The 25,422-nt window shown below is 33.3% G+C and overlaps 1 protein-coding gene across 1 annotated transcript in view; it reads left to right on the plus strand.

The window, feature by feature from the left end:
* The window catches only part of CRISPLD1 (cysteine rich secretory protein LCCL domain containing 1), a 44,556-nt gene extending 21,105 nt beyond the window's left edge, over nucleotides 1–23,451 (plus strand). Inside the window, exons 3-15 of the mRNA XM_025871463.2 lie at nucleotides 5,458–5,576; nucleotides 5,926–6,058; nucleotides 7,110–7,225; nucleotides 7,935–8,035; nucleotides 9,711–9,851; nucleotides 10,029–10,089; nucleotides 10,196–10,262; nucleotides 10,469–10,599; nucleotides 12,318–12,361; nucleotides 12,455–12,527; nucleotides 17,197–17,272; nucleotides 20,827–20,957; nucleotides 22,362–23,451. Coding sequence (XP_025727248.1) covers nucleotides 5,458–5,576; nucleotides 5,926–6,058; nucleotides 7,110–7,225; nucleotides 7,935–8,035; nucleotides 9,711–9,851; nucleotides 10,029–10,089; nucleotides 10,196–10,262; nucleotides 10,469–10,599; nucleotides 12,318–12,361; nucleotides 12,455–12,527; nucleotides 17,197–17,272; nucleotides 20,827–20,957; nucleotides 22,362–22,413 — 1,245 coding nt within the window. The 3' untranslated portion in view covers nucleotides 22,414–23,451. The remainder of the gene's footprint in view (nucleotides 1–5,457; nucleotides 5,577–5,925; nucleotides 6,059–7,109; nucleotides 7,226–7,934; nucleotides 8,036–9,710; nucleotides 9,852–10,028; nucleotides 10,090–10,195; nucleotides 10,263–10,468; nucleotides 10,600–12,317; nucleotides 12,362–12,454; nucleotides 12,528–17,196; nucleotides 17,273–20,826; nucleotides 20,958–22,361) is intronic.
* The last annotated feature ends 1,971 nt before the right edge of the window (nucleotides 23,452–25,422 follow it).

Raw genomic sequence — 25,422 nt, forward strand, 5'->3', positions numbered from 1 at the left:
TGCCCATCTTTTAATCACAAAATAGCTTTTGCTTCTTAGTTAGAAATGCCCTTAATTGTCATCAGAAAGATTATTTTACAGTTTGTAAGTTCTTAGGAGTTTTATAAACAATGCAGAGCATTCTCTAAGAGACTATAAGTGCAAAATAATAGAATTTTAAAGCTGAAAGAAATTGAAGGACTTTATTCTAGCTTCCTGTTGTTACAGATAAGGAAACAGAAACCAAACTTGACATAATCAAGAGACAAATTTGAAAGTACCTAATTTAAATAAGAAAGGAAACTCTTCCAGGGTGTACTGTGTATTTTAATTACTCACTGAAGTACTTTGAACAAATGCGAGCTTATTTTTACTCTGTCTATACAAGAAAATGAGAGGAAAATTTATGACTAATAACCTTACTTGCATATGTCCAGAAGACATAAAACTAGGGAAAGGGTGTTTTCAATACCATTGAAAGCTATCATGCTATTATTATTTCTGACAGCCATTGACTGCTCAGGACTGAGGTAGGTTTGGAGATATAAGGGTGGTATTCCAGGTTAGGTATGCAGATATATATGTCTCAAAACAAGAATTTTTGTGAAATTCCTTTTGTCAAAGTTTATTGTAAATGCTAAGATAATTTTTAAAAATAATTTCATCATGCTATTTCTAGTTTTTAGTGGTAGGAAGTAGACCAGAGCTTCTAGCCTAGACTGGACTTTCAACACAATTGTCTTTTCAAACCACTGTTTTCCTAATATTGTTACTTTGCCAGAAAGCAGAGCAGGTTTTAAAAGTCCATATTAAATTGCAAATTGTATCATGGACTGATGCTTGTCATTTGATTAGACTACCTAATAGTATGATAGTCAAAGACCAGTTTTGTCTTTTGCATTTATCTTGTAAGTCCATTAAAACTGTATCAATTTTGCAAAAAGGTGTAATGAATTAGAACATTATTTCTATATTATTTAGATATTCTTTTTAGATAATTGCAACATTAGTTATATTTTCCAGTTGTTTTGGAAAAAGTTTATCTTCTTTATTTAAAGACATTTTCTCAACATGTCTTTGAAAAGACCTATTGTAGCTTTATCACACTTAGGTAGAATTTTCTAAAATTTTAGAAAATCTTACAATCCTATTTATTCCTACTTAGAATGACATTTAACAAGTATGAAATTGTGTGAGTTTCTAGTCAATAATTTTCTTGTGCATTTAAAGGTGTCAGACCATTTAAAGCTGGTCAATTTAAAATGTCTTTACTCATTTATATATTTTCTTTGTTGGTGAATATAACTCTGTAAAACTACTTTACTTCAGTGTCACCTAGGGTGTTCTCTTTGGTAGACTAATTATCATGATACAATTCCCAGGACATGAACTTTCAAATTTTATTAATGTGGAAAGAGTTGTAAATTTACTGTGGTCAAGAACATATATTTGAAAATACTTAATCATTCTTAAGAGACAAAACTATTCTCAGTATCAAAGAGAAAGGAAAAGTAATATCACTGACAATTTTTGCCTAATGTACAATGATAGAATTTACTGGTAACCTACTAATATTAACTCTGTTAAAAACTACATCCTTGAGTGGTTTCTAGCTGTCATCACCTATTATTAGAGCAGAATTGCAGGTATTCTGGTAGGAATATGAATTGTATATGTTCATTCATGTTTCACAGAGGATAACAGTCAATGGAATTTTCTGTACATGTTTAACTACATACTTTCCAATCTCTACCACTATAATATTTTAGTACTAACATTACTTTGTATTTCTAGGCTTACTTTTGACAGTCCTTTGTTAACATTTAGGATTTCTCATACAGTCACACATACACAGGAAATGATAAAGTCTCCCTGTTGAACTAGCTTTAAAAATATCATTGGAGACAAAGAATTTAGTAGTATTCTAAATGTTTCTTTTAGTAATAGAACTTCATCGAACACTTCACTGTGGTCTAAGAAGGAACAGCTTACAGATGTAATTGGAAAATAGGGTGGTTTTCATTCACCTCAAGTACCCATTTTATAAAGAAATGGTAATTTTAAGTGTGGTTTGGCTTTAAATTATTGCTGGGTGAATAGTTCAGAGAGGGAAAAAAAAGTCCATCAGGCCATCTTGATTTTATTTACAAACCTGAACTTAAATAGAAATGTGTAGAGACTGACTTACATTTAAATGGGATGGGTATGAATTATTGGTGGTCTTAAAACATGTAATATAATGTTGTGGCATAAAAATATACATTCCATGATGTTTTCACAATAATATTTCTTCTAGGACAGCTATATTTTCATTAAGTTTTTTTAAAGATCCTCTCAATTTGTATTGTTGACATTCACCTAAACACCTGTGCTTGATTACATTCTTTAAATAGATAATTACTTTAAAAACTGTCACTAATTAATATTTGTTAAATATTAATAGTAAATTTTAGTTGCATGCTCCTTTGCTTGAGTTCTTATATTAAAATAATGTGTCCCTATTTTAGCCTTACTATAGTTCATTTGATATGGTTTCCCCCTTATTTTTAGTGCATTACATAGAAAACTTGCCATGCCATAAAAAACAGCTTTCCATAGTACATACTCAATAATTGAATTTTTTAGTCCTTGAAGGGACCTGAGTTATCTTCTATTTCTCATTTTGCAGATAAGAGAACTTAGCCTAAAGCATTTGAATGATACATTTTAAATTTTATTTCAATTTCTATACAACAGATAATGTAAACAGACTTTTGCAATGTAACATATTTGTGAATTTGTGAATTTGGAGCTGGTTGTTTATCCTCTTTAAAAAGCATCCATCTTCAATTTCATTAGAAAAACTAACATCTGAGATTGTAGAATCATGTGTAAAACAAGAGTAGATTGGCCTTGAATAAGGGTCCTGTGGTCTCTTTTAAGGGCTAAGTTAGGTGGGTCGTACTTGGGTCTCTCACGTGTTTGCTTGCAGTGACCTGGATTTGCAAACTAACAGCATTATGCCTGGTCTAGGAAAACCCAAACAACCGAAATTCCTCCTGCGTCTCTCACTCTCTGTGTGATCTCTTCTACAATATCTTTCCAGCTATGTCTTCAGGGCGGCCAGACTATAATTTCTTGGCTCAGTTCTGTTAAGATGTGTATGGAGGGGCAGAGGGAGAGGGAGAGAGAAACCCAAGGAAACTCCATGCTAAGCATGGAGTCTGGGGCTAGATCTCACAACCCTGAGATCATGATCCTGAGATCATGACCCTGACAAAGAGTTGGATGTTTAACTGACTGTGCCACCTAGGCGTCCCAAGATGTGTATCTTAAAAGAGAAAGAACTGACTGAATAGAGGCTCTATTTCATAACCTTCCCTGAGAAATCTCACAGTGTCATTCTATGTATTAGCAGGGAGTTACTATATACTGGCTAATTGAACATAACAATTAAAAAAAAAAGGGGAGTTACTAGCCAGCTCAGATTGAAGGGAAGGGGAGGGAATTCAACTCCACCTTTGTGGGGAAGAGTGTTTTAAAATCACCACAATGGCTTCAAGCCATTATTATTATTATTATTATTATTATTTTATTATTATTTTGGTGCTTCTTTTTCCCTAGTGTGCTTTCCTTTGGCCTACAGTCACGACTACAAATTCTCCCTAGAACCTGGCAGGTTATTTTTTTTTTTTTTTTAAGCTTCTGCACATCTCTCTTTTTCTTTTCTGAAGTCTTAGCAAAGTAATGCACACTTGCCTTCTCCAATTTCTCCTTCCAGTCAAGTATGTGCCCATGTGTTCTGATTTTCTCCCTAGCATTGATCTGAAACTGTTCTTGATCATGAATTAGCACTTAGCAGCTCTTGTCTTTCTGGACTTCTCTGTGGCATTTGATCTTGTTGCCCGCTCTCTATGCCTAGAATCCTTGTCCCGTTGCTTTATAATTTAATCCTTTTACAGTTTTCCCTTTACCTTTCTGATCCCATTTTCCCTGGTTTATTTTACTAAATCATTGTTTTTTTCTCCCTTTTAAGGTTGATAATCTTAGAATTTTCTTTTCATTCCTCTTCTCATTCTATATCATCTTCCTGAAGAAAGTCATCTCTGGGTGAATAACATCAAAATTCATATCTTCAGCACAGCTTTCTTTCCCCAGAATCCCAGTCATCTATTTCCACTATCTCCTTGGCACACATGCTGCATATATCACAGACATCTCATGTGGCACCCTAGAAATTTGCATTGAGATACATTAAACATATTTCCATGGCAACAATCTATTTCTCTTCCTGTATTTTCCTTCTCCCAGTTTGGTAACCTTCATCATCTGCATCTTTTTTTTTCCCCCCTTGCGACCTACATTCAGTCATCCATCAACTTCTAGGAATTTAAATTCTGAAATGTGATTTCAGTCTGTCTGCTCTTCTCCAGCCTCATACTCACCTTAGGTTGTATCCTCATGTTCTGGTTCCAGGACTATTTTCCTGTCCTCTGAACATGCCCAGAGTTCTGTGATTGTGCCAAGACTGAACCCAGCTCCGCCTAAGTCTTATGTTTTTACAACCACACTTGCTACTACACTGCCTGTTTTTCAGGTTAACAAATTGAACATTAGACCTAGGACATACAAGATAATTTCAGTAATAATTTTGTAATTTTAAATATTCTTTTGTAAATTATTTTAGAAGTACAAATTAATCACCCTCATTGAAAGTTCTATGTAAACATGTATATGTATTTTTAATGCATATGTATTTTTATAGGAATCAGATCCATTCATCATTCATATACTCAATAAGCATTTATTAATCACCTTGTCTATATGATAGACAGAAAATACAAAAAATAGACCAAAGATACCAGTGTGAATGAAATGACTGCCTCCAAGCAATGCATGGTCTTGTGAAAGAGACAGATAATGTAGACAAATACTAACATTTCATTGTAATAGCTGCTAAATGAAAAAGTATTACAAAGTTTTAAGAGCCCCAAGGAGGGAATAGTCTACATCTGAGAGAAATGGAAAGGTTGTCTAAAATGTATTATCTAAAGCTGGGCTGTGAAAAAAGAGTAGGGGTCTGTGTGACAAATAACGGGTAGAAGGATGTTTTAGACAGAGGAAACGATGCCAGCAAGAGCAAGGAACAGCATGTTTTATGATAAGGAACAGTGAGACCAAGGCTCTTGGACTTTATGTATGTGGGAATTTGTTGGATGTGTTTAGACGGAGCAATCCCCTAAGCATATTTGTGCTCACTTAGGTAATGCTAAACACTTGTGGGGGCAGATTGGAGGGATAAGAGATAGGGGCAAGGAGACTAGTTAGGAGACTAGTGCAAAAATCTAGGTGAGAGATGGTGAGAACCCAGACTAAGATGTTGACTTTGTAAAGCAGTAAGAATGGAAGAAACTGAACTGAAGCATACTGTATTCTGAAGAAATGTCCAAACTCCAAACAAATACATTATCTGTATGTTGTTTTCGTTTTAAACTATAGACATGGGATGTAGAGCTGGAAAGATCCGCAGAATCCTGGGCTGAAAATTGTTTGTGGGAACATGGACCTGCAAGTTTGCTTCCATCAATTGGACAGAACTTGGGAGCACACTGGGGAAGGTAGTGTAAAGTGTAACTTTTTTGTTTTTGATAATATAAGTGCTTGAAATACTAATTCAGCACTGAAAATTTTCTAAGGGTTAGAGCCTAAAAGGAAAACAAATGATCACAACACAAATAATAAAAAAAAACAAATATCATAGCACAATGAGCAGCAATATTTTAGACTTATTTTTTGTTTAAATCATTGACATAAAATTACAAGTAGTGTAATGGGCATAAGTATTTAACATTAATAACTTACACAAGAATATTTCTCTACCAAACTTTACCAATCTATTTTGCAATATTTGGTGTTACATTTTTCTCCCACTTTACTTACTCTTGGTGGTTATTGTCTTTCAAATAGATACAGGCCCCCAACATTTCATGTACAAGCATGGTATGATGAAGTGAGAGACTTTAGCTACCCGTATGAACATGAATGCAACCCATATTGTCCATTCAGATGTTCCGGTCCTGTGTGTACTCATTATACACAGGTATGTTTTGGGTATATTATACCTCATTTTTCTAAGTCGAGTTTGTGTAACTGTGGCAGAATTTAAGCTACTGAATGTGAGTCTTCTGTAATTTGGTGTGGTTATTAAAAAACATATTGATTTATGTAGAATAGACTTACCAATTTCTATAAACAATAAAAGTAATTACTAGGAAAAGTCCAAACATCAATTTTAAAAAGACATTATTTCAGTTATTTTATATGTGAAACATTTTTAATCTGGCCCCAGGAAATGCACATGGGAGAAATTTACCATCTTCAAAGTCAGGTATCATTTTTTATTTTCCAAAGAATAAAAATATAGTTTTATTTACCATGACACTCAGTATTTATATGTGTGCAGCATTTATATATACATATACATTTTATATATTATATATAAGTACACTTTATACATTATATATATTTTATTCAGTGTCCACAGTTGGTATTGGATAAATTGTAAACCTCTAAATCAAACCACTAAGGGTAAATACCACTAGATAAATCTCACCACAGATCTGAGTTACTAGAATCTCTATGGCTGATTATTAGTGAATATAAAGCAAATTGTTCTGTCTGCCTTTGCATGTGACAAGATTAAGATCAGCACTGAATTCCCTAATAAGCAGTTATACTATGAAAATACACATTATATAAGACATTTGAACCTCTACATTTTTGTTCCAGTACAGTTTAAGATGAGAAATTCTGTTCCTTTGTTAGGAAAGCCTCTTTATAGATACATTAACTACAGCATTTAGGTTTGTGAGGATGTAACTTTTGAACTATTTAGTAAATGCATATTTTGACGATGTTTACCTATTATAGCTAGATAGAGTTATTTACCTGTAGCACTCTTCTTTAAATTGAATCAAGCACTTCCCAAAGTCTCAGGAAAAATATCCTTTTGACATTGCTTTATTTCATCCTGAATGATAAAGGTTCATTTCTCAAGTTCAGTTTTATACATCTCTCTCTGAGATACATTTTTGTCTTACTTTGTCTCAGCCTACTTTTTCTGAGCCTTTCTTTTCCTTTCTCTAACATAGGTGGTGTGGGCAACAAGTAGCAGAATAGGCTGTGCCATTAATTTGTGTCATAACATGAATATCTGGGGACAGATATGGCCCAAAGCTGTCTACTTGGTGTGCAATTATTCCCCAAAGTAAGTAGACAAAACATTACTTTTATATGTAAATTTTTCCTAACAACATGAAGTAACTTTATATTCCCAATTTTTTTTCTCATTTTCAGTATGTATTATTGACTAAAGTGTATTGTTTTAATGCTATTTATTTAATATGGCAACAATTAAAATGGTTGCCTGATGCATAAAATCAGTGCTTAAGAGGAATATGAAAATTGAAAATATGATCTTTGTGAAGACAGGAATTACATTTTTATATCTTCAGTTTTACTCATTACATTATATTACATAAATAGTTTTAATAATTTGGATTTATTAGAGATGAAAAACTATAGATTAACTGAGAAATGTATTTTCACCTGTGTAAAGACCATTGAATGATTATGTTGAAAATATTACAACTGTATGTAGGGTCAAATCTAAGTCTAAAATCTCTTCATTAAAACAAATGGAATATGGATGAATATCCCATAACAGAGCTTAGTGTTCTGTGAAAGTTTAATTTTGTAATTTTTAACAATATACATAGCAAATTAAAATATTTTCAAAAGAATGAGGCAGCAGTTCATATATAAACCTAGTAACTAAAAGGACTCTGCGATGAAAGATATAAATGTTTTATATCTACACAACAAAATCATCACTTAGAAAATAGTAATATTTCACAGTGTCTTATAAATTATGCTATATTAGACTACCTCTTAATAGAGTGGATCATCTCTTTAAGGGGAAACTGGTGGGGCCATGCTCCCTATAAACATGGACGGCCCTGTTCTGCTTGTCCACCTAGTTTTGGAGGCGGCTGTAGAGAAAATCTGTGCTACAAAGGTATGTGCTATTGTGTCATAATATTCAGTTTGATTTATATTTTAATCCAACTTCTACATTATTTTGTATTTAAAAGACAAAAAAGCACGTTTAATTATTACATTAAAAATTCCCAGGACTCTATTTAAACTATTTTGAAGCCATTACAAATATTTTAAAAATATAATATTAAGTCTGTTATACCAAATATGTGTTTAAAGGAAAGTTTTGTCATTATTTCAGGTAACCACTTCTAATTCTACTTTGAAATTATCCCAGAGTGATAAGTACATTTACATTTTTAAAAGCCACCTTAATATATTATTGACTAGAGTTATTTTTATGAGTCTTCATTTTTGAAGGATTTAGCAATTTAATAGTTTATTTTTAGCACTTTAAGAGTTTTTGCCAAAATACTTATCCATGAATCTTACTAAATGATGCTCAAAGAATTATGCTAATTCTGTGCTCCTTATTGCAGAATATATAATTTCTCATGCCAAAATAACCAATAGAAAAGCTATCATATTATTGTAAAACTGTTGTAAAAGTAGTGCTCTGAAATGCATTTGATGTGCTAAAATGAACATATAAATGTGGTGTCCTCTTTACAGCACATGAAGAGAAAACTTATATGACAAAGCTTTGTGAAAATCCTGCTCTTGTTGGGCATCCACGTGAACGTTTCTATTCTCTTGTACTTTTTTCTTAATGATGACCAAATAAAGATTAATGTAGACTAAGTGTTTTAGAAAACATGAATTAATGCAGCCCTTTTTCAGTACTCATAAAGAGATGTCTTTTTTCCCCTTGATGACTGAGTGCTCATTACTATAATGAGCAGACAAGAAGTAATGATTTATTTCCCTCTGTTATATGAGCCATTTTCCATTCCTGGAAGCATTTTTCATTGTGTGTGAGTCTGTTTTCCATTTTCTCCATCTCTAAACCTCCACCCTACTTGCCCCTTCACCAGTGACCACTATTTTACTTAAAACTGACTCTCCTCTGAATTCACACTTCCCTTTTCTAGGTTCTGAGTTCTTGGACATACATGAAAATAACATACCATTCCAAATTATGCCACTGTTAAACCATTGATATGTCAACCTGGAAAAAAAAATAAATTCTCCATTGTTAAGTTTAAATTTCTGCACATTGGATTTCCTTCTAAAAGAGAAAAACCTTTCCATGGAAACTGACATTGTAGTAAATTAAAAGGGCATGGCAAGCCTTCTTTAAGCTGAATTTCCTTTTGGGAGAATTTTAAATGTGACCCTTTTGAAAATTTTAAAAGCGATTTTCTTAAAAATGTGATTTCATTTGGGAAAACAAGTTCAAATACACTAAGCCTTTACTTCATTAGATCACTGTGTAGACTTCATGGTACCATTATGAAAGGCAATCACTGATACCACTCTCAAATATAAAGCAAGTTTAGAAATGACTCCATTTAATGTTAGCCAGATGGAAGCAAAAATGAATCAAGAGTTCAAAGCCTTATACATTTATTTTATTTACTCCAATGCATTACTTAAGATGACCACCTTAAGCCAACACCTGTGCCAAAAAACTACAGATTTTTCTAGTTTTCTAGTTTTAAGTGTTACCCAGGCATATAATGGTATATCATTATTTGATGATTTGTGTACATTTAAGGTGGGTTCATGTTTCTTAAATCTATTCTCTCTAACAGAAGGATCAGACAGGTATTACCCTCCTCGAGAAGAAGAAACAAATGAAATTGAACGGCAGCAGTCACAAATCCATGACACCCACGTTCGGACAAGAGCAGACGATAGTAATAGAAATGAAGTCATAAGCACACAGCAAATGTGTAAGAGCTCCGCATGATTTACACAAATCTTAAAGTTTACATAGATGGCATATGCGACTATATTTTATTAATTGGGACAGTTTTAGAATGGCAAAAGCTTGACATTAGACTATATGTTATGAACTACAGTAGCTTTTACATTATCTAAATTATTTTGGTATTTTTTTCTTTTTTCAGCCCAAATTGTTTCTTGTGAAGTAAGATTAAGAGATCAGTGCAAAGGAACAACCTGTAATAGGTAATATTTGTTATTATTCTCAAAATTACCTGACAAAATATGATGTATTTTCATTTTACACTGACATTCAGAGAAAATAAATTTGTTTCCAATTTCTTTCATTTAGATATGAATGCCCTGCTGGCTGTCTGGATAGTAAAGCTAAGGTTATTGGCAGTGTACATTATGAAATGGTAAGTACTATAAATATAATGATTTGGGAATAGGATCTTGTTACATATTTGATTTTTTTAAATGCAAAAATAACAATTTATATAAATATAGATATTTTGCTCAGATATGTTCATTTAATTTAAAGTCATGTAAATAGTAATTAGATGTGTCCTATGGAGAACTCTTAATATTTTAATATCCTTTGCTCCCTTCTTTTTTCTCCAAGCAATCCAGCATCTGTAGAGCTGCAATTCATTATGGTATAATAGACAATGATGGCGGTTGGGTAGATATCACTAGACAAGGAAGAAAACATTATTTCATCAAATCCAATAGAAATGGTGTTCAAACAATTGGGTAAGTACACAAATGATCTTTTGGATGAGATGATTTTAAATTGTAATAATGAGTTGACAAATTCTTTCAGAGCCTAGCATAGAAGGATTTATATGGAAGTTGGTAATTGTCAAGGCTCATTTGAGCTCTGTAATTTCTGAAGACAAAAAGGAGCTGAAGTATGTGAATTCAAAGTTGGACAGTTTTACTTGTAAAGAACATGCTAAAGCTCCACATTTTCTGGAGTTTCATTGAGAATGTACACATTTACTGTTTTTCTTGATGTGAAGCAACAGATTTTTTCAGCTATGAAAGAAAATACCCCAGAGAAAGCTAATTGATTTGCATATTCTCCCTGCCCTGCCTATGGATAAATGGTTTATTTCATGCAACAATAACTTAGTAAGATAAATTAGATTAATAGGTAAAATTACGAGCATTTTGAAAAGTTCTCTAAATATGTAATATATTATGTACCTTTGTCCATCTAAATGTAACTTAACATAAAAGCATTAACTTTTGAAATGTTTCTCATATTAAATATATGAAACATTATTTTAGAAGACTATATATTTTGATATATACTCTACAGAAATTAGAACAGTATGGCCTTTTGAAATAACTTTTTGTTAGTGTCTTTCTTCTATGTAAAAAAACAAACATTAGGCCTCATATGGAATGCTCCTTCGTAAGATATATGACAGTTTCTTTTCTTTGTAACTATAGAATTGCATGAAACTCCACAGTAGAAGAGTCATAATGATAAGAAAGAATTTATTAAAAACTCTTGCAAATTTGGTAGAATGACAGTCTGTGTATACAATTTTGTTCAAAGGCTTTGTGTGTGGTTTTCAGTCATTAGCAATTACTCTTTTAAGTAAAAGCTTTATAGAAGCATTTATTGATTAGCTTAGTAATTCAGCAGATATTTATTAATTACCTTTAATGAATAATAAAAGTTATTAGCTTTAGTAAGCCAAACACTGGGTGTTGGATTAAAGAATTTATCCTATTTACTTTTTTGTTTGAACTTAGTTTTTGATTATGTTTATTACAAAAACTCTTTTGAAATGTGAAGGTGTATCATTAAAATACTATCACAAATAAGCTTTATCTTTTGTAATAGATATTTTTCTGAAAATCTGGGTATAAATAAACCAATTAAAATTTTGATATATAATGGTATACCTATTCTTTTATTCCTGCTTTTTAACGATGCATGATGCATATAATAAGGAGGAATTCATTCATCAGAGACACTTTACTAGATACTTGGAACAAAAAGTGATTAACACACATTCCTTTAAGGTACTTATGATTTAGTAGTCTTTCTACAATACTACCTTGTATTTACTATTGTGAGAGATTAAGTAGTTTGGTTCTATGGTGACAGGGGATTAGTATATTTAGAGTTTTAATTTTAATAGGAGACAAATATATAGATATAAATCTGTGTGGTTTTATGCTGTTATTTATATATTTTGAGATTGATCATGAGAAGAGACCATTTTCCAATATCAAGAATGATTATTTGGTTGGTATTGATTTGGTTCATACTTGAAGGTAATATGGATTTAGCAAAAAATAGATGATTTATTCTTATACTAATACTTATTTAGATATTTGGGTAACAATGTTTAAGAAGAAACAAAGTATTCATAGACCTAAATAATATCAGAAATTATGTTGATGATGATGCATCTAAAAAATGATTGACATGTTTATGTTTTTATCTTCAGCAAATATCAGTCTGCTAATTCCTTCACAGTCTCTAAAGTAACAGGTTAGCACTTTTTAAAATCTTATTTTCTTATGGCCATGTTGCATGTTATTATTGCCAGAGATTTGCTTATTGTTTTGTGTTTCAATTCTTCAGTCCAGGCTGTCACTTGTGAAACAACTGTGGAACAGCTCTGTCCATTTCATAAGCCTGCTTCACATTGCCCAAGGTAATGTTTTCTAAATTTTCTCATTCTTCTTGACCAGTGAACATACATGCATGGGGCTTTTACTCTGTGATAACTGTTCTTGCCTGGAATTCTGCTGTATGAAGGCTTTGAAAGGTGTATGATCTTGAGCTGCGAAGCGGAAGGGAGTGGTGGGTCATCACAAACTACCTGCACTCCAGACACTCCCAGTGTGCTTTCTCCAAAGGCCAGGGTGCTTTTGGCTGTTCCATAATACCAGCGCTGTTGGATGTATTCTGTATGTTCACATGTGCTGTGAAGAGTTCTGTCTTAGTCTGCTCAGGCTGCTATAACACCATACCACAGACTGGGTGGTGTAAAAAGTAGAAATTTATTTTCACCTAGTTCTGGAAGATGGAAGACTAAGATCAGGTGTGGACAGGTTTGGTTTCTTCTGAAGCCTCTCTCCTTGTTGCAGATGGCTGACTTCTCTCTGTGTCCTCGCAAGACAGGAGAGGTAGGGAAGGGGAGAGACAGAGACAGAGAGAGAAGATTCTCCTTTCCTGGGATCAGGGCTGAACCCTGATAATCTCATTTAACCTTATTTAACTCCATAAAGGCCCATCTCCAAATGCAGTCACACTGGGAGTTGGGCTTCAACATATGAATTGGGAGGTACACAAACAGTCTATAACAAGTTGTTACCACAAGAACTATAATGATGTAACATATTTTTAAGCATTTCCATCCAGTTCCTAAATTGGATAAATCTAATTGTGATTGGTAAGTCAAAAAGCCCATCTTTTGCCTTCCTCTTACTTTTGTTATTAAACTATCTTTTTCAAAATTATAATGGAATTTATCTACTATACAATAATGAAAAAATAGTTCATTTATCTTGACCACACTAAGGTGAAGACTGTTAGAAGTATTATGGGCATACATCATAACCATACATAGGAAAAATGAAATATGTCTTTTCACATCCAGTGTGACTTCTAACATGTTAATTCTAAGAACCAGTAGTAAGATTTAGAGGTAGAATGGTAATTGATAACCTGTAATTACTAAAAATTGAGGGAGCTGACTTTTTATGGAAAAGTTTATTTATCTTGGAAAAGCTTCATCAGTGTTTTAAAACTAAAGCAGTGTTTCACTTAAAGAATGAGACTGGTTATTCACAAGGTACTAAAAGACTGTGATGATACAAGAAGTAGCTACTTCTTAAAGTAGGTGAAACTTATAAATTTTACCATTATGATATAATGAAAAAAATTTTAGAATTATCCATGAATATTTATTAAATACCCCCTATGTACAGTATTATGCTAGGCCCTTTCTCAGCCATGTGACTAGGCTTGTGAGGACCAAATAGTAAGGATAATCTCTGTAGAGCACCCCAGCATAAAGCTTCCCTCTAGTAGATGCTCAGTAAATAGTTATTTTAATATCTGTGGAATAATTTATAGCAGTATTGTTCCAAAAGAAATAAAAATCACTGAAGTGAAATATTAATAAATGTTTCCTATTTCTTTGGTTACTCCAGGAAGGAAAATATTCCTCCAAGAGAGAAATTTTTATTTATTTATTTATTTATTTATTTTTAAAGATTTTATTTATTTATTTGAGGGAGAGAATGAGAGAGAGAGAGCGCACATGAGAAGAGGGAGGGTCAGAGGGAGAAGCAGACTCCCTGCTGAGCAGGGAGCCCGATGCGGGACTTGATCCTGGAACTCCAGGATCATGACCTGAGCCGAAGGCAGTCGCTTAACCAACTGAGCCACCCAGGCGTCTGAGAAATTTTTAAAATGAAATTTAACCGGGGTGCCTGGGTGGGCTTCAGTTAAGCATCCGACTCTTGATTTTAGCTCAGGTCATGATCTCAGGGTGGTGGGATTGAGCCCCATGCTCAGCATGGAGTCTGCTTGGGATTCTCTCTCTCCCTCTGCCCTTCCCCTTGTTTGTGTGTACACTCTTTCTCTCTCTCTAAATAAATAAAGAAAATCTTTAAAAAAATTAATTTTACCTTTTACTGTTACCAATGTAACAAATTGGTAGAAGTAATGATTTATAAATAATTTTGACCTTAAGTAGTCTGGAACTCCCCCCCCCCATTTTCTTTTAAAGACTAGTGAAACAAAGGGTTGTCTTTTCTCATACAAAATTTTTAATAGTTTCATAAATTATGCTATAATGGTATGATTTATATAACAGTGTATAACTTTTAAGGAACCATGTGGTTGGTACATCTGTTTCAGAATTTTATGTGACTTAAATAAGTTGAGACATAAATCTATTCCGGAGAAAATGCCAAGAACAAATAAATGAAAGGAAATTAGCTTAAGACGAGCATGAAGAAACAATATTTCCCTGTACAGTTGTGTCCTTAAGAGGTTCCATAGCAGGCAGAATAGCCCCAAATAAGCAGTCTCTATTATTTAGTTCCATAACCTTGTAAATATCATGTGTTTGTGTGTGTTACTAGAAAATTTTTTTTCCTGACCTGGGGATGGGGCATGAAGTGGAGGGCAGAAATCATATCCTGATTTACATATAATCTATAAATAACTTGATCTTTGAAACTTACTGAATGTTCAAGATGTAAAAGCAGGTATCATTAAAATGTGTCAACGTTTTTATTAAAAACTTACAACTAAATTATATATAAAGGAATGTTTACCAGGTCACTATCTATATTCTCAGTAGTACATAACAAGGTGTTAAAACCAGAGATTAGAACACAAGCAAGTAAAAACCTCCTTCAGTCTTTCTTTGACCTGAACTTGCCTAAGTAGAAACTCAGTTTGAAGCAACCAACCTTGGCCTTCCACAAACCAAGTGCTACATATAGTCAAGATAGAGCCTGCAGTGTGATCCTAAGAGCAGAACAGATGATTTTACTACCATAGAATAGGCAGTGAATGCCCAGCTGTTCTCAAACACATGGGGAAAATTTCACAGTCAATGGGGACAACTTTCCTCCTATAGAAATCCCCAATAGCATCTTTTATAAAAATCAGCTCAGACTCATTTATTATTTATATTTAAATGGTTCTAGTTTAGATGTTATAAGTAACAGATAAGCTGTACAACATTATATGGGTTTTAGAAATAAGAAATGCAGCTATTAAGAGCTATCTTAAGGAATTTCTTCAGTTGGTAAAGGTAGTTGTGATTAAAGTTTTTTTCGAATACTTTTGGGAAAATCATTGATCCCTTCATCACACAATGATTTTCATTAGTCATTTTGTTGAGACTCTGGTGTACTATTTACTAAAATGAATTGTTTTTTTCCAGTTTTAGTTTTTAATTTCCTTTTAGTGCACGAGTTGTGTGTGTGTGTGTGTGTGTGTGTGTGTGTGTGACTTGAAGAGCCCATTGCTTAAAAAAAGGTGCCACTTTATAGTTTCTTAAACTCTCAGAGTGGAATTTTTAAACATGTGATTGAACAGTGATAATTGGACCCCATGTTTAAATAAAGGGCTTTGGGATATGTTATTTAAATGAGCTAAGCCAATCAGATATCAGTAAAGCAATAGGCTGTCTGGAGAAAGAATATTCTAGGCACAGAGAAAGATAAGTGCAAAGGCCCTGAGGAAGAGCCTGTTTTTTTGTATGTTTGAGAAATAACTATTAGGTGAGTATCACTGGAGCTGGGTGAGAAAGTGGAAGTGGAGGATATAGGGTCAGAAAGGTAATGGTGGGGGGGACAAGATATGAAGGGCTTATTGGCCATTGTAAGGATCTTGTCATTTATTCTGAATGAGATGGAAAGCCACTGGAGTATTTGGAGCAGAGAAATGTTATGATTGGATTGGCGTGCTTTTATATAAGTGAGGAAAAACAAGAGTGGAGGGGGCAAGGTTGGAAGCAGGAAGATCATAGGAGAACCTATAGCTAGACACCATAAAGTCTAGGGTTATAGTAACTGAGGTGTTTAGGAATGCTCTGATTTTATTTTAATGTATGAGCAAGAGAAATTGCTGGCTGATTGAATGTAAGGTGTGAGAGATAAAGAGAAGGATTGAGGCTAGAATAAAGGTTTCTGGCCTGAGCACCTGGAGTAATGAAGTTGCCCTTTATTGTAGGAAGCCTAAAGAAAGAACAGATTTGGGGGCCGGAGGAAGAGATTAGGAATTTGGTTTTAAACACGCGAAGTTTGAAATGATTATTAGAGTTAAGTGGAGATACTGAATAAGCAATAGGACATACACATTTGGAATTAAGAAGTCTTAACTGGAGATACTAATTTGGAAATCAATAATTTATAGTCATGCTTAAAACCATGAAATTAGAGGAGCTACCAAAGATGTGAACACAGAAGAAAGAAACTGTGAGATGTGTGAGGCAGACAATGAGTCACATTTTTCAAGTTATTGGTTTACTAAATTCTGCAGACACATTGGGTACCAATTCCCAGATACTCAGAAATGCACCCTGATGTTTCTTTCTGCTTAATCCAGAAACTAGAAAGCTTCCTGATTAAGTTAAAAAAGAAAAGAACACATTTGTGCCAAAAGCTGGAAGTGGGTAAATTAAGCAGAAGCAATTGCATTACTGCCTGGCTTGTACCTTGACCTATTTCAGAAGAAAAAAAGATGAGTAGGATTGAGAATGCTGTTAACTTTTTTGTGTGCCTGTCTGTGGTCTTGTTAGTGAGAATGACTGAAGTAACCAGCTACTTAATATTTATATATATATATTTTTTCAGAGTCTACTGTCCTCGTAACTGTATGCAGGCAAATCCGCATTATGCTCGTGTGATTGGAACCCGAGTTTATTCTGATGTAAGTATCTTAATTTATTCAGCTCTCAGTATTCATGTATATATATGTATATACACATTTAAATGTATGTATGTACATTTATATATAGAAATAGGGAATAGATTCTATGTGGATATACATATTCTCAGAGAAGCTAGTCAGCAATAACACTGCAAAATGACTCTCCTTATGCAAATATGAGTGCATAATAATTCATTTTTACTAAATTTTTCTTTATGTCCTACCCATACATTGTACATCAGACCCCTATGAAATAGTCCAGTGTCATCCTTCTGAAGGAAAATTCATTTTGCTTTTTTAAAAATCTTCCTTTTGGTTCTTCAGTAATTTATAGTGTAAACTTGATAATTAAGAAATTATCAAATGTATGTACAATCTCTTTCATATTGTGGCAAAGGAGCACTTAAAAAGTAGCATAGAATCAAGGACAGATAATACATTAAAATATGTATAAAAGGACACCACTTGAGGGGATGTTATAATGGATAACGTTACTGGGTTGGACAAGGACTATTAGCTGGGAGGGCTTCCATATGGACAAGTGCTCTTTGAGCCAGGTTTCAAGTGTGGGTTGATAAATTGGATTAGGGACACATTCTAGGTTGGATGAACAGCATCTACAAAGACGGGGAGGTGACAGCAGGTGAGATGCACGCATAACACATAGGTTTGCTTGCTCGGAACAGGTGAGCGTTGAATCTCAAAGGGATTGCAGCCAATTTTGTGCAAGGGATGGAAGGATCCAGCTCTTAAAACATGTAAATGGAGAGTCTAAATGGATGCTGATGAGTTTAGATTTTTATGTGGCAGACATTTAGAAACCATTACAAATTTCTAAGTCAGAGAGATGCAAAAACAAATTCAGGAAATATACTCTTGAAACACATATTCAATAGAATACTACGGAAATAGGTTTGTGAAAAGAGGTCTAAAATACTATTTACCATCTTATTTCTATTGGTGAGTTCATTGAGGTCCAGGGTTTTGTTTTGTTTTGTTTTTGTTTTTAGTTCAGTGTTAGCTCTGAAATTTTCTCCATATTTGAGTTCTTCCCAGGCTTCAGCTTTGCACTATACATATCTGCAGCTTAAATGTCTTACTGGTATCCTAATTTATTAGTCCTTATGTTTGTGCTTATCTTATCTTCCTGTCTGTTAAAATCATGGTCATTCTTCACATCCTAAATTATTGCCACTTTTTCTGTGGAGTGTATTGCGGGATCTCCTAATACATGTATAACGTAGTCCTTCTTTCAACCCGTATAACTTTATTTTTTTCCTTTTAGCGTGTAGCTTATTTTGTTAGTGTCATGATTGTTTCTCCACCTCTTTTATTATTTTGAAGTTCCCTGAGGGCGACAGCTGGGCTATTCATGCATCATTTTTTCATCAACAATTTGATGTGTGCCAGCCTGTGAACAAGACAGAATTACATCATGCCTTAACAAACTTAGAGCACACAGTGACATCAGAAATTAAGCAAATAATCTTGCACATAAATATTTGTCGAAAAAATAAATTAATAAGTGTACATGAATAAGCCTAGCTAAAATTACCAGAGATTTCAAAAGCAATTATTCTTTTTAGATCGTCCCTTTAAACACCAAAACTTTTCATTTTAGTCATGCCTGGTGAAAAATCTTTTAAAATATCCTATATACCTCTATACCTATCAGCCATCTATTTTTCTAGAGTTAATGTTTTATTAGAACTTATATCCTGAGATCATTTTATATTCCTTAGTGCAATGAATATAGGTGATTATGTATTATTATGTAGATCCTTTTAAAAGTAAGTTGGAAATATAAGGATCACTATTATGAGGTCAGTACAGAGTCAGAGATTCAAGCATTAACTGTCAGTCTTCCCACCCCCTACAAAATACATTACCTTTTTGAATACAAGATAAGGAAAGATATCTTCTCTCCCTCCCTCCCCACATTTCCTTCTGTCTCTCTCTTTCTGTTTATACAGCTACAACTTGTACATTCTATTGCTTTGAACTTTTCTCATTTGTTAAAAATAAAGTTAATTTCTGCATTCATTAAAAATGTTTCACTGTTTTCACAGATAAATTCTTTTTCTTTTCATGATATATTAATTCTTACAAAGTGCGAGTATAAAAAGAAAATCTCTTCTGACCTTTGAACTCAAATAGGAATGCCTGCTGACTGCATAGTTATGGACAAAACAATAGTTTCAAAACATATTAAGTGCTTGGATTTAGTGAATGTTATATCTAAGCACTTTTATTGCCTTGGGGAAAATGCTGATAATACTCTTTTAACAGTAAGATAAATACTGAAATGTGTACAGAATTATTTTTAATTTCATCTGTTATGTACCATATTAGATACAAACATTAATTCAATGAGGGACTTTAAACTGAATAAAATGTCTCTTTAGAGTAAGGATTCAAGACTTTAGATATATGGTATTTTGTGATATAACAAAAACATGAAAAGGATTAAACAGCTTGGCATTCAGGCTCTCTGATCTAATAAGTTCTGACTGATGCCACAAAGTTCAGAGCACAGTAATAAAGCAAGGTCATGTAAGATGCACATGCTTATGTGAACTTAAAAAAGCACATTAAGTCACGCACATGTGCATAGAGATAAAAAAAGAACACACCAGTGGGATCAGAAAAGACCCCTCGGATATGAGGGGGATTGTTTTATACTGAAACAGTTCAAGTGTTTCATTTTGTGGGATTTCCTCAGGCTGTATTCAGCTATTGACAAATTTTGGTAGAACATTAGGATTAAAGCGCAAACATCAAAGTCTGGAGGAGACTTTAATGGGACAAAGGAAAAGAGTTGACTTCTAGAAATCCAGTTAATAATTTTAAAGTGTTGGACCTGAAAATAATTTTCTCTTCCATAGAAATACAATTCAATGCAGACTGTATAACTGGTACAATGTAATCATAGCACTTTCCTAGTACTTCATGTCAGACCATTCAAACCAAAGTGATAGACATTGCCAATATAGGTAAGAAGCTATGATTGTTCTTTATATTTTTCTCCTTGGGCTGATTTTCTCTGCATAGATCACTTTATTTAATAGAAGAAAACTCCCCATTTAATACACACTTGTATTTTGGAAATGGGACTGTAAAGATATACAGAACTATGATTTGTTTGTAAGTCAAAACTGAACATAAATGAGGTGCAGATAATAAGCCTGTGAACATTTGGTCAGAGTGACTCCAGTAGGGACTCGCAAAGGCTGAAATTTAAGAATGATAAATAGGCCCTTCAAGAGATAAAAGGAGCAAATCTGCATCTGATTGCTTCACTATAGCAAAAGCCTGCTATTTGGAAAGGCAAGTGTTTGTTAGATTAAAGGGTGAAGGGATTTTACCATTGTAGTTACCCTTAGGATCTGCCTCAGACTCCCTCAGAATGGGCTTTAACTTTGTGACTTTTGAAACATTCCTTTATGCACAAAACATCCACCTGTAACTGCCGAATATCAATCCAATGGAAGAGTAGACTGGACAAGTTCAGCAGGAATTTCCTAATAACAATGGGTTTTTCCTTTTCCCCTCAGCTGTCCAGTATCTGCAGAGCGGCAGTACATGCTGGGGTGGTGCGAAATCATGGTGGTTATGTAGACGTCATGCCTGTGGACAAAAGAAAGACTTACACTGCTTCTTTTCAAAATGGAATCTTCTCAGAAAGGTAAATTTAAAAATGTATACATATATATTTTCTGTTTTATATATTTATAGTCTCTCTCTTCCCCACCTCTCTCTTCCCCTCTGTCTCTCTCTCTACACACACACACACACACACACACACACACACACACACACACCCCACACAAACCCCTTTATGCTTGCTTTACAACCAACTCACTTTAGTATGGGTTTGGAGTTATGTGGCTGCTCCAGTGTTTCCTTTAAACCCTGTGTAATAGTTGGTCTTATAGGGATGGGAGAAGCTGCAGTACCAGAGGTGCCTGTCTCCTACAGGCTTATAAAAATCAACGTGAAAATCGGATTATGAGTCAGAACCACTCTTTTGTTAATTGATTTTATAGTAAGGAAATTTCTTTCATCCTCTTTTGGACTTTCTAGATTAGTTCTCATATGTAATTCTTTCTAGGTGAGCAGGGCACTGAATATTTCTCTAATCCAGTTATATGACAAAGTATTTGCAAAAAACGAGTCTGATTTTTCCCAGAACCAAATTCTCTTTTTGATTAGAAGTTGGATACCTAGTATGACATAAATGAATGCCCTCTGGTCATCTCATACTATTCAGTCCATTAGTATTATATATTTTAGTGGTTGGGAAAATTCATATGACTTACTTTATCAAGTATTAAAAAAAGGTAAGAGCAAAGAACCTATAGTGATTTTTCAAATCATTTGTACTTGGGGAAGTAGCATTAACTCTCATGTATGTTGTTTAGATACAGAAAAGTTCCTAACTTTTAGACATTTACTGGGTTCTTTAAAATGGCCAATGGAAGTTTCGTACATACAGTAAGGTTTCTATAAAGGACACCAAAGGTTGGTACTATGTAAGGTATCTAGATTGTCTTTCACATAACCATCTGAGTGCCATCTTTATAGAAAGACAGCTTTGCATTTAGCATCTGTTATGCATCTGGGAAATTCATAGTAGGTGCTCAAAAATAATAGTACTCTAGAGTATTGCATAAGTATCACTATCTTCTTAACTTGCAGCTAACTTTTAACCATATCAGTCAGTTGTAAACCTAGGTCTTAATATTCCCCCAGTAAAACGGAATAACGGCTGCCTAACTCTGCTTTATTAAAATCAAAGGTGGTAATACAGGAAAACATGGTCTGGAATCTGTTAAGTTATATATAAAATACTATTATTACCACTGTGCACCTTAAATTTTAGTAAACTTGCAGCCCAGCATACAACCAAGATTTAAAGAATTATGTCATCCTCACTCAAGCTTTCCAATAACTATAAACTATAGTAGCCTAAGAGAGTTGGCCATCTGGATTCATAGAGCTGCTTTCTTGACTGTCATAAGTAAGCATGATTTATTTGGAAGATTATATGTGGAGATGACATCAATATACTTTCTGTATTTTTTTGCAGTTTACAGAATCCTCCAGGAGGAAAGGCATTCAGAGTATTTGCTGTTGTGTGAAATGGAACACTTGGAAGACGATCGTAAAGACTATTCCAAATGCCATATTTCTGAAGTTTGTATAAAATTGTAACATTACTGTACAGAAGATATCAGCTATTTTCAGCCCCCCAAAAAGTGCCAAATGCATATAAATCTTGATAGATAAATTCTGTAAAAATTAAACATGGGACATTATTAACTTTGGGAAAAGTAATGAATATGTAATGGTTTTAGAAATCCTGTGTTAAATATTGCTATATTTTCTTAGCAGTTATTTCTATAGTTAATTACATAGTCATGATTGTTCTACATTTCACATGTTATTTTATATGGTGCTTTGTATATGCCACTAATAAAATGAATCTAAACATTGAATGTGAATGGCCTTCAGAAAATCATCTGGTGCATTTAAAAATAATCAATTCTTAAAAAATGAAAGGAACCATGGTATCACATTTCCCCCAGTTCAATACTGTGCCATTACCTACTCGAAATAATCTGAAATTGTTTTCCACTTAATACCTGTATAGTTTTTCTCTTCTGTTAAGTTTAGGCATATCGAATATTATGTCCTGATATTGCACTTCTTATTTTGTATAAACTAATTCTTTACTATCCAAATGAATCTATTAAAATGTTTGATTCCTTGGGAATGGCTTTAATAGTAAGTGGAATGAACTATTGTTCCATGGTAGAGTAGTGGTATGAAAACATTCCTAGTGATAATATAGTAAATATAGGTTAAGCACAGGCAGCCAGAGCTTTCTATGTATTGTTCAAAGTGAGGTCACACATTTTTCTTTTGTATCCTGGCAAATACTCCTGCAGGCCAGGAAGTATGATAGCAAAAATTTTAACAAAGATAAACTAACGTATTGCATCACCATTGCCACTGATTTTATTAATGGTAAATGGCCTTGTGTATAAATGTTGCCATATTATGGTACCTATGATGGTGATATACTTGTTTCTATGAAAAATGTATTGTGCTTTGAGACTAAAAACCTGTAAAATGTTAATTTTGGTATTTTTTTTCCTGCTGGTGAATTTACTCTTTCCCTGTAAACGTATTAAAATTAATCATGTTTCAAAATATTTTTAGTCCCCTTTCTTCCTTTTTTTGATTTAGAAATCATTTTACATTAATGAAATTATTTGAAGTCTTTTAAATTTGGGTTATTGATGTTAATATAAATAACATCCTTAATACCAGAAGTCTGTAAAGTGAACTTGACTAGATATTTGTATATGAAAGAGAAGACAATCATATATTTAGGAGCATTGTATCAAGAGAAAATTTGAATAAAATGAAGAAAGAATCTGAAGAATATAAAGTAATTATAAAAGAATTGACAAGACAGTAAATACTTCATATATTTTCAGAAAATAAATGATTACGTGTTTAGGAGCAGATAAAGGGGAGATAAATCATATGCAGAGATCTGGAAAAGCAAGAGAGCTGGATAATAGAAAAACAAAAAAGGAGAGGCTCATATAGACCATTGCTGGAGAACAAATGGTAAAGAAAATAATACCATGATCACTTATCAAGCACTGGCCAGAAATTAAGTGATTCAAAATATGGGTAGTCAAAACTTAAGCATTTGTAGATTAAAAATATCAAAATTTAATCAGATTTGTGAGAACATTTTTTTTCAAAAGACACATTACACCTGTTCTTAAATAGCATGATTGAAATGAAAACTTTACCCAGATTCATCTTCTGCTTTCCATTGCTCCCCCCCCCAGTAGGGAAGTCCCATCTTTTCTTATCAGTATAAAGATTCTCATATTTGTCCCTAGTTTAGATATTCACAGTCAATTTTCCTGTACTATTACAGTGTCTCCAACCGGAGCCTTATTTTGTTTCTTCCCATGCCTCTTCAACCCATCTTTAAAGTTTTCACTGGAATTACTCTTTTCCATAAGTTTCCATTATTTAAGAAAACCTAATCATCTTATAAAAACATTTAAGAACCTCCACAGTCTTGCTCCACATTCCTTACCTATGCTTTTCTATACAAGGTGTGGTCTTGAGTAAGCTTCTTAACTTTCCAAACTTTAATTACCTCGCCTGAAAAATGGGATGAATAATACCTCATAGGGATTGCTCTACGAATTAATTGAGATATTATGTATAACATACTTAATCAAACACATCGTATGCGGTAAATATCTGTTAGTTATTAATATAATCATTTGTTACTTACCTTGGGGAAACTATGTATCTGCCATGCTAAACTACTGATCTTCAGCACTTAATATGAAATCCTCTAGGAATTTTCTTGCAATTCTCTTGGTAAGAATTAAATAATGCTCTCTAATATGTCCTTTTAATTTGACCATACTAATTTTTAGATTTTGCCTTGTATTATATTTAGTTCTTTAAAACTTAAGGATAAGCTCCTTGAGAATTGTAACATTCTTATCTCTCTGTTGCAGAGATACCATGATTTTTACATTCTATAAATGGTCAGTACTGCTAAATGAATATTCCAACAATTTTAAATTTTATTCTTGAGGACATAAATGAATATTCTTACATACTATCAGCAGAAGATACTATAGCTAATGAAACTAGATCATTGATAAACATTCTAAATGTGTATCTAAAACAGGTCAACGCTTATAAAATGGTATTAACATTATTATTTCAACTTTGAAAGTTTACCAGACCATGTGTTAATTATTTCTTTAATGTTCTGCATCTAATAAAAGTGATCTGTGTATTTCAAGAAAAGCCGAATTCTCCAGAAAGATTGCTCTCCTAATCTGTTATATAGTTGGCTCATTATAATGTATGCTTTTCTATTCAATATTATATTTTGAAATATCGACTTCTCTAGCATTTCTAAAATGTTTTTAAAAGAACTGTACTCTGGAAGAACATAGCGAGCTAAACAAACAGCTATCATTTCTGCAAACACCAAACTTCAGATTTGGGGCTTAAACTACTTACTGCACAAAGAGTCATATTGTTTACGTTGATTTAAAACACTTATCTTAGGTAGTGTCTCAACTCTGGCA

Source organism: Callorhinus ursinus, unplaced genomic scaffold, assembly GCF_003265705.2.
Source record: "Callorhinus ursinus isolate GAN/ISIS: 27379988/994484 unplaced genomic scaffold, GSC_fseal_2.0 scaffold5, whole genome shotgun sequence".
In the NCBI taxonomy this organism is placed as follows: Eukaryota; Metazoa; Chordata; class Mammalia; order Carnivora; family Otariidae; genus Callorhinus; species Callorhinus ursinus.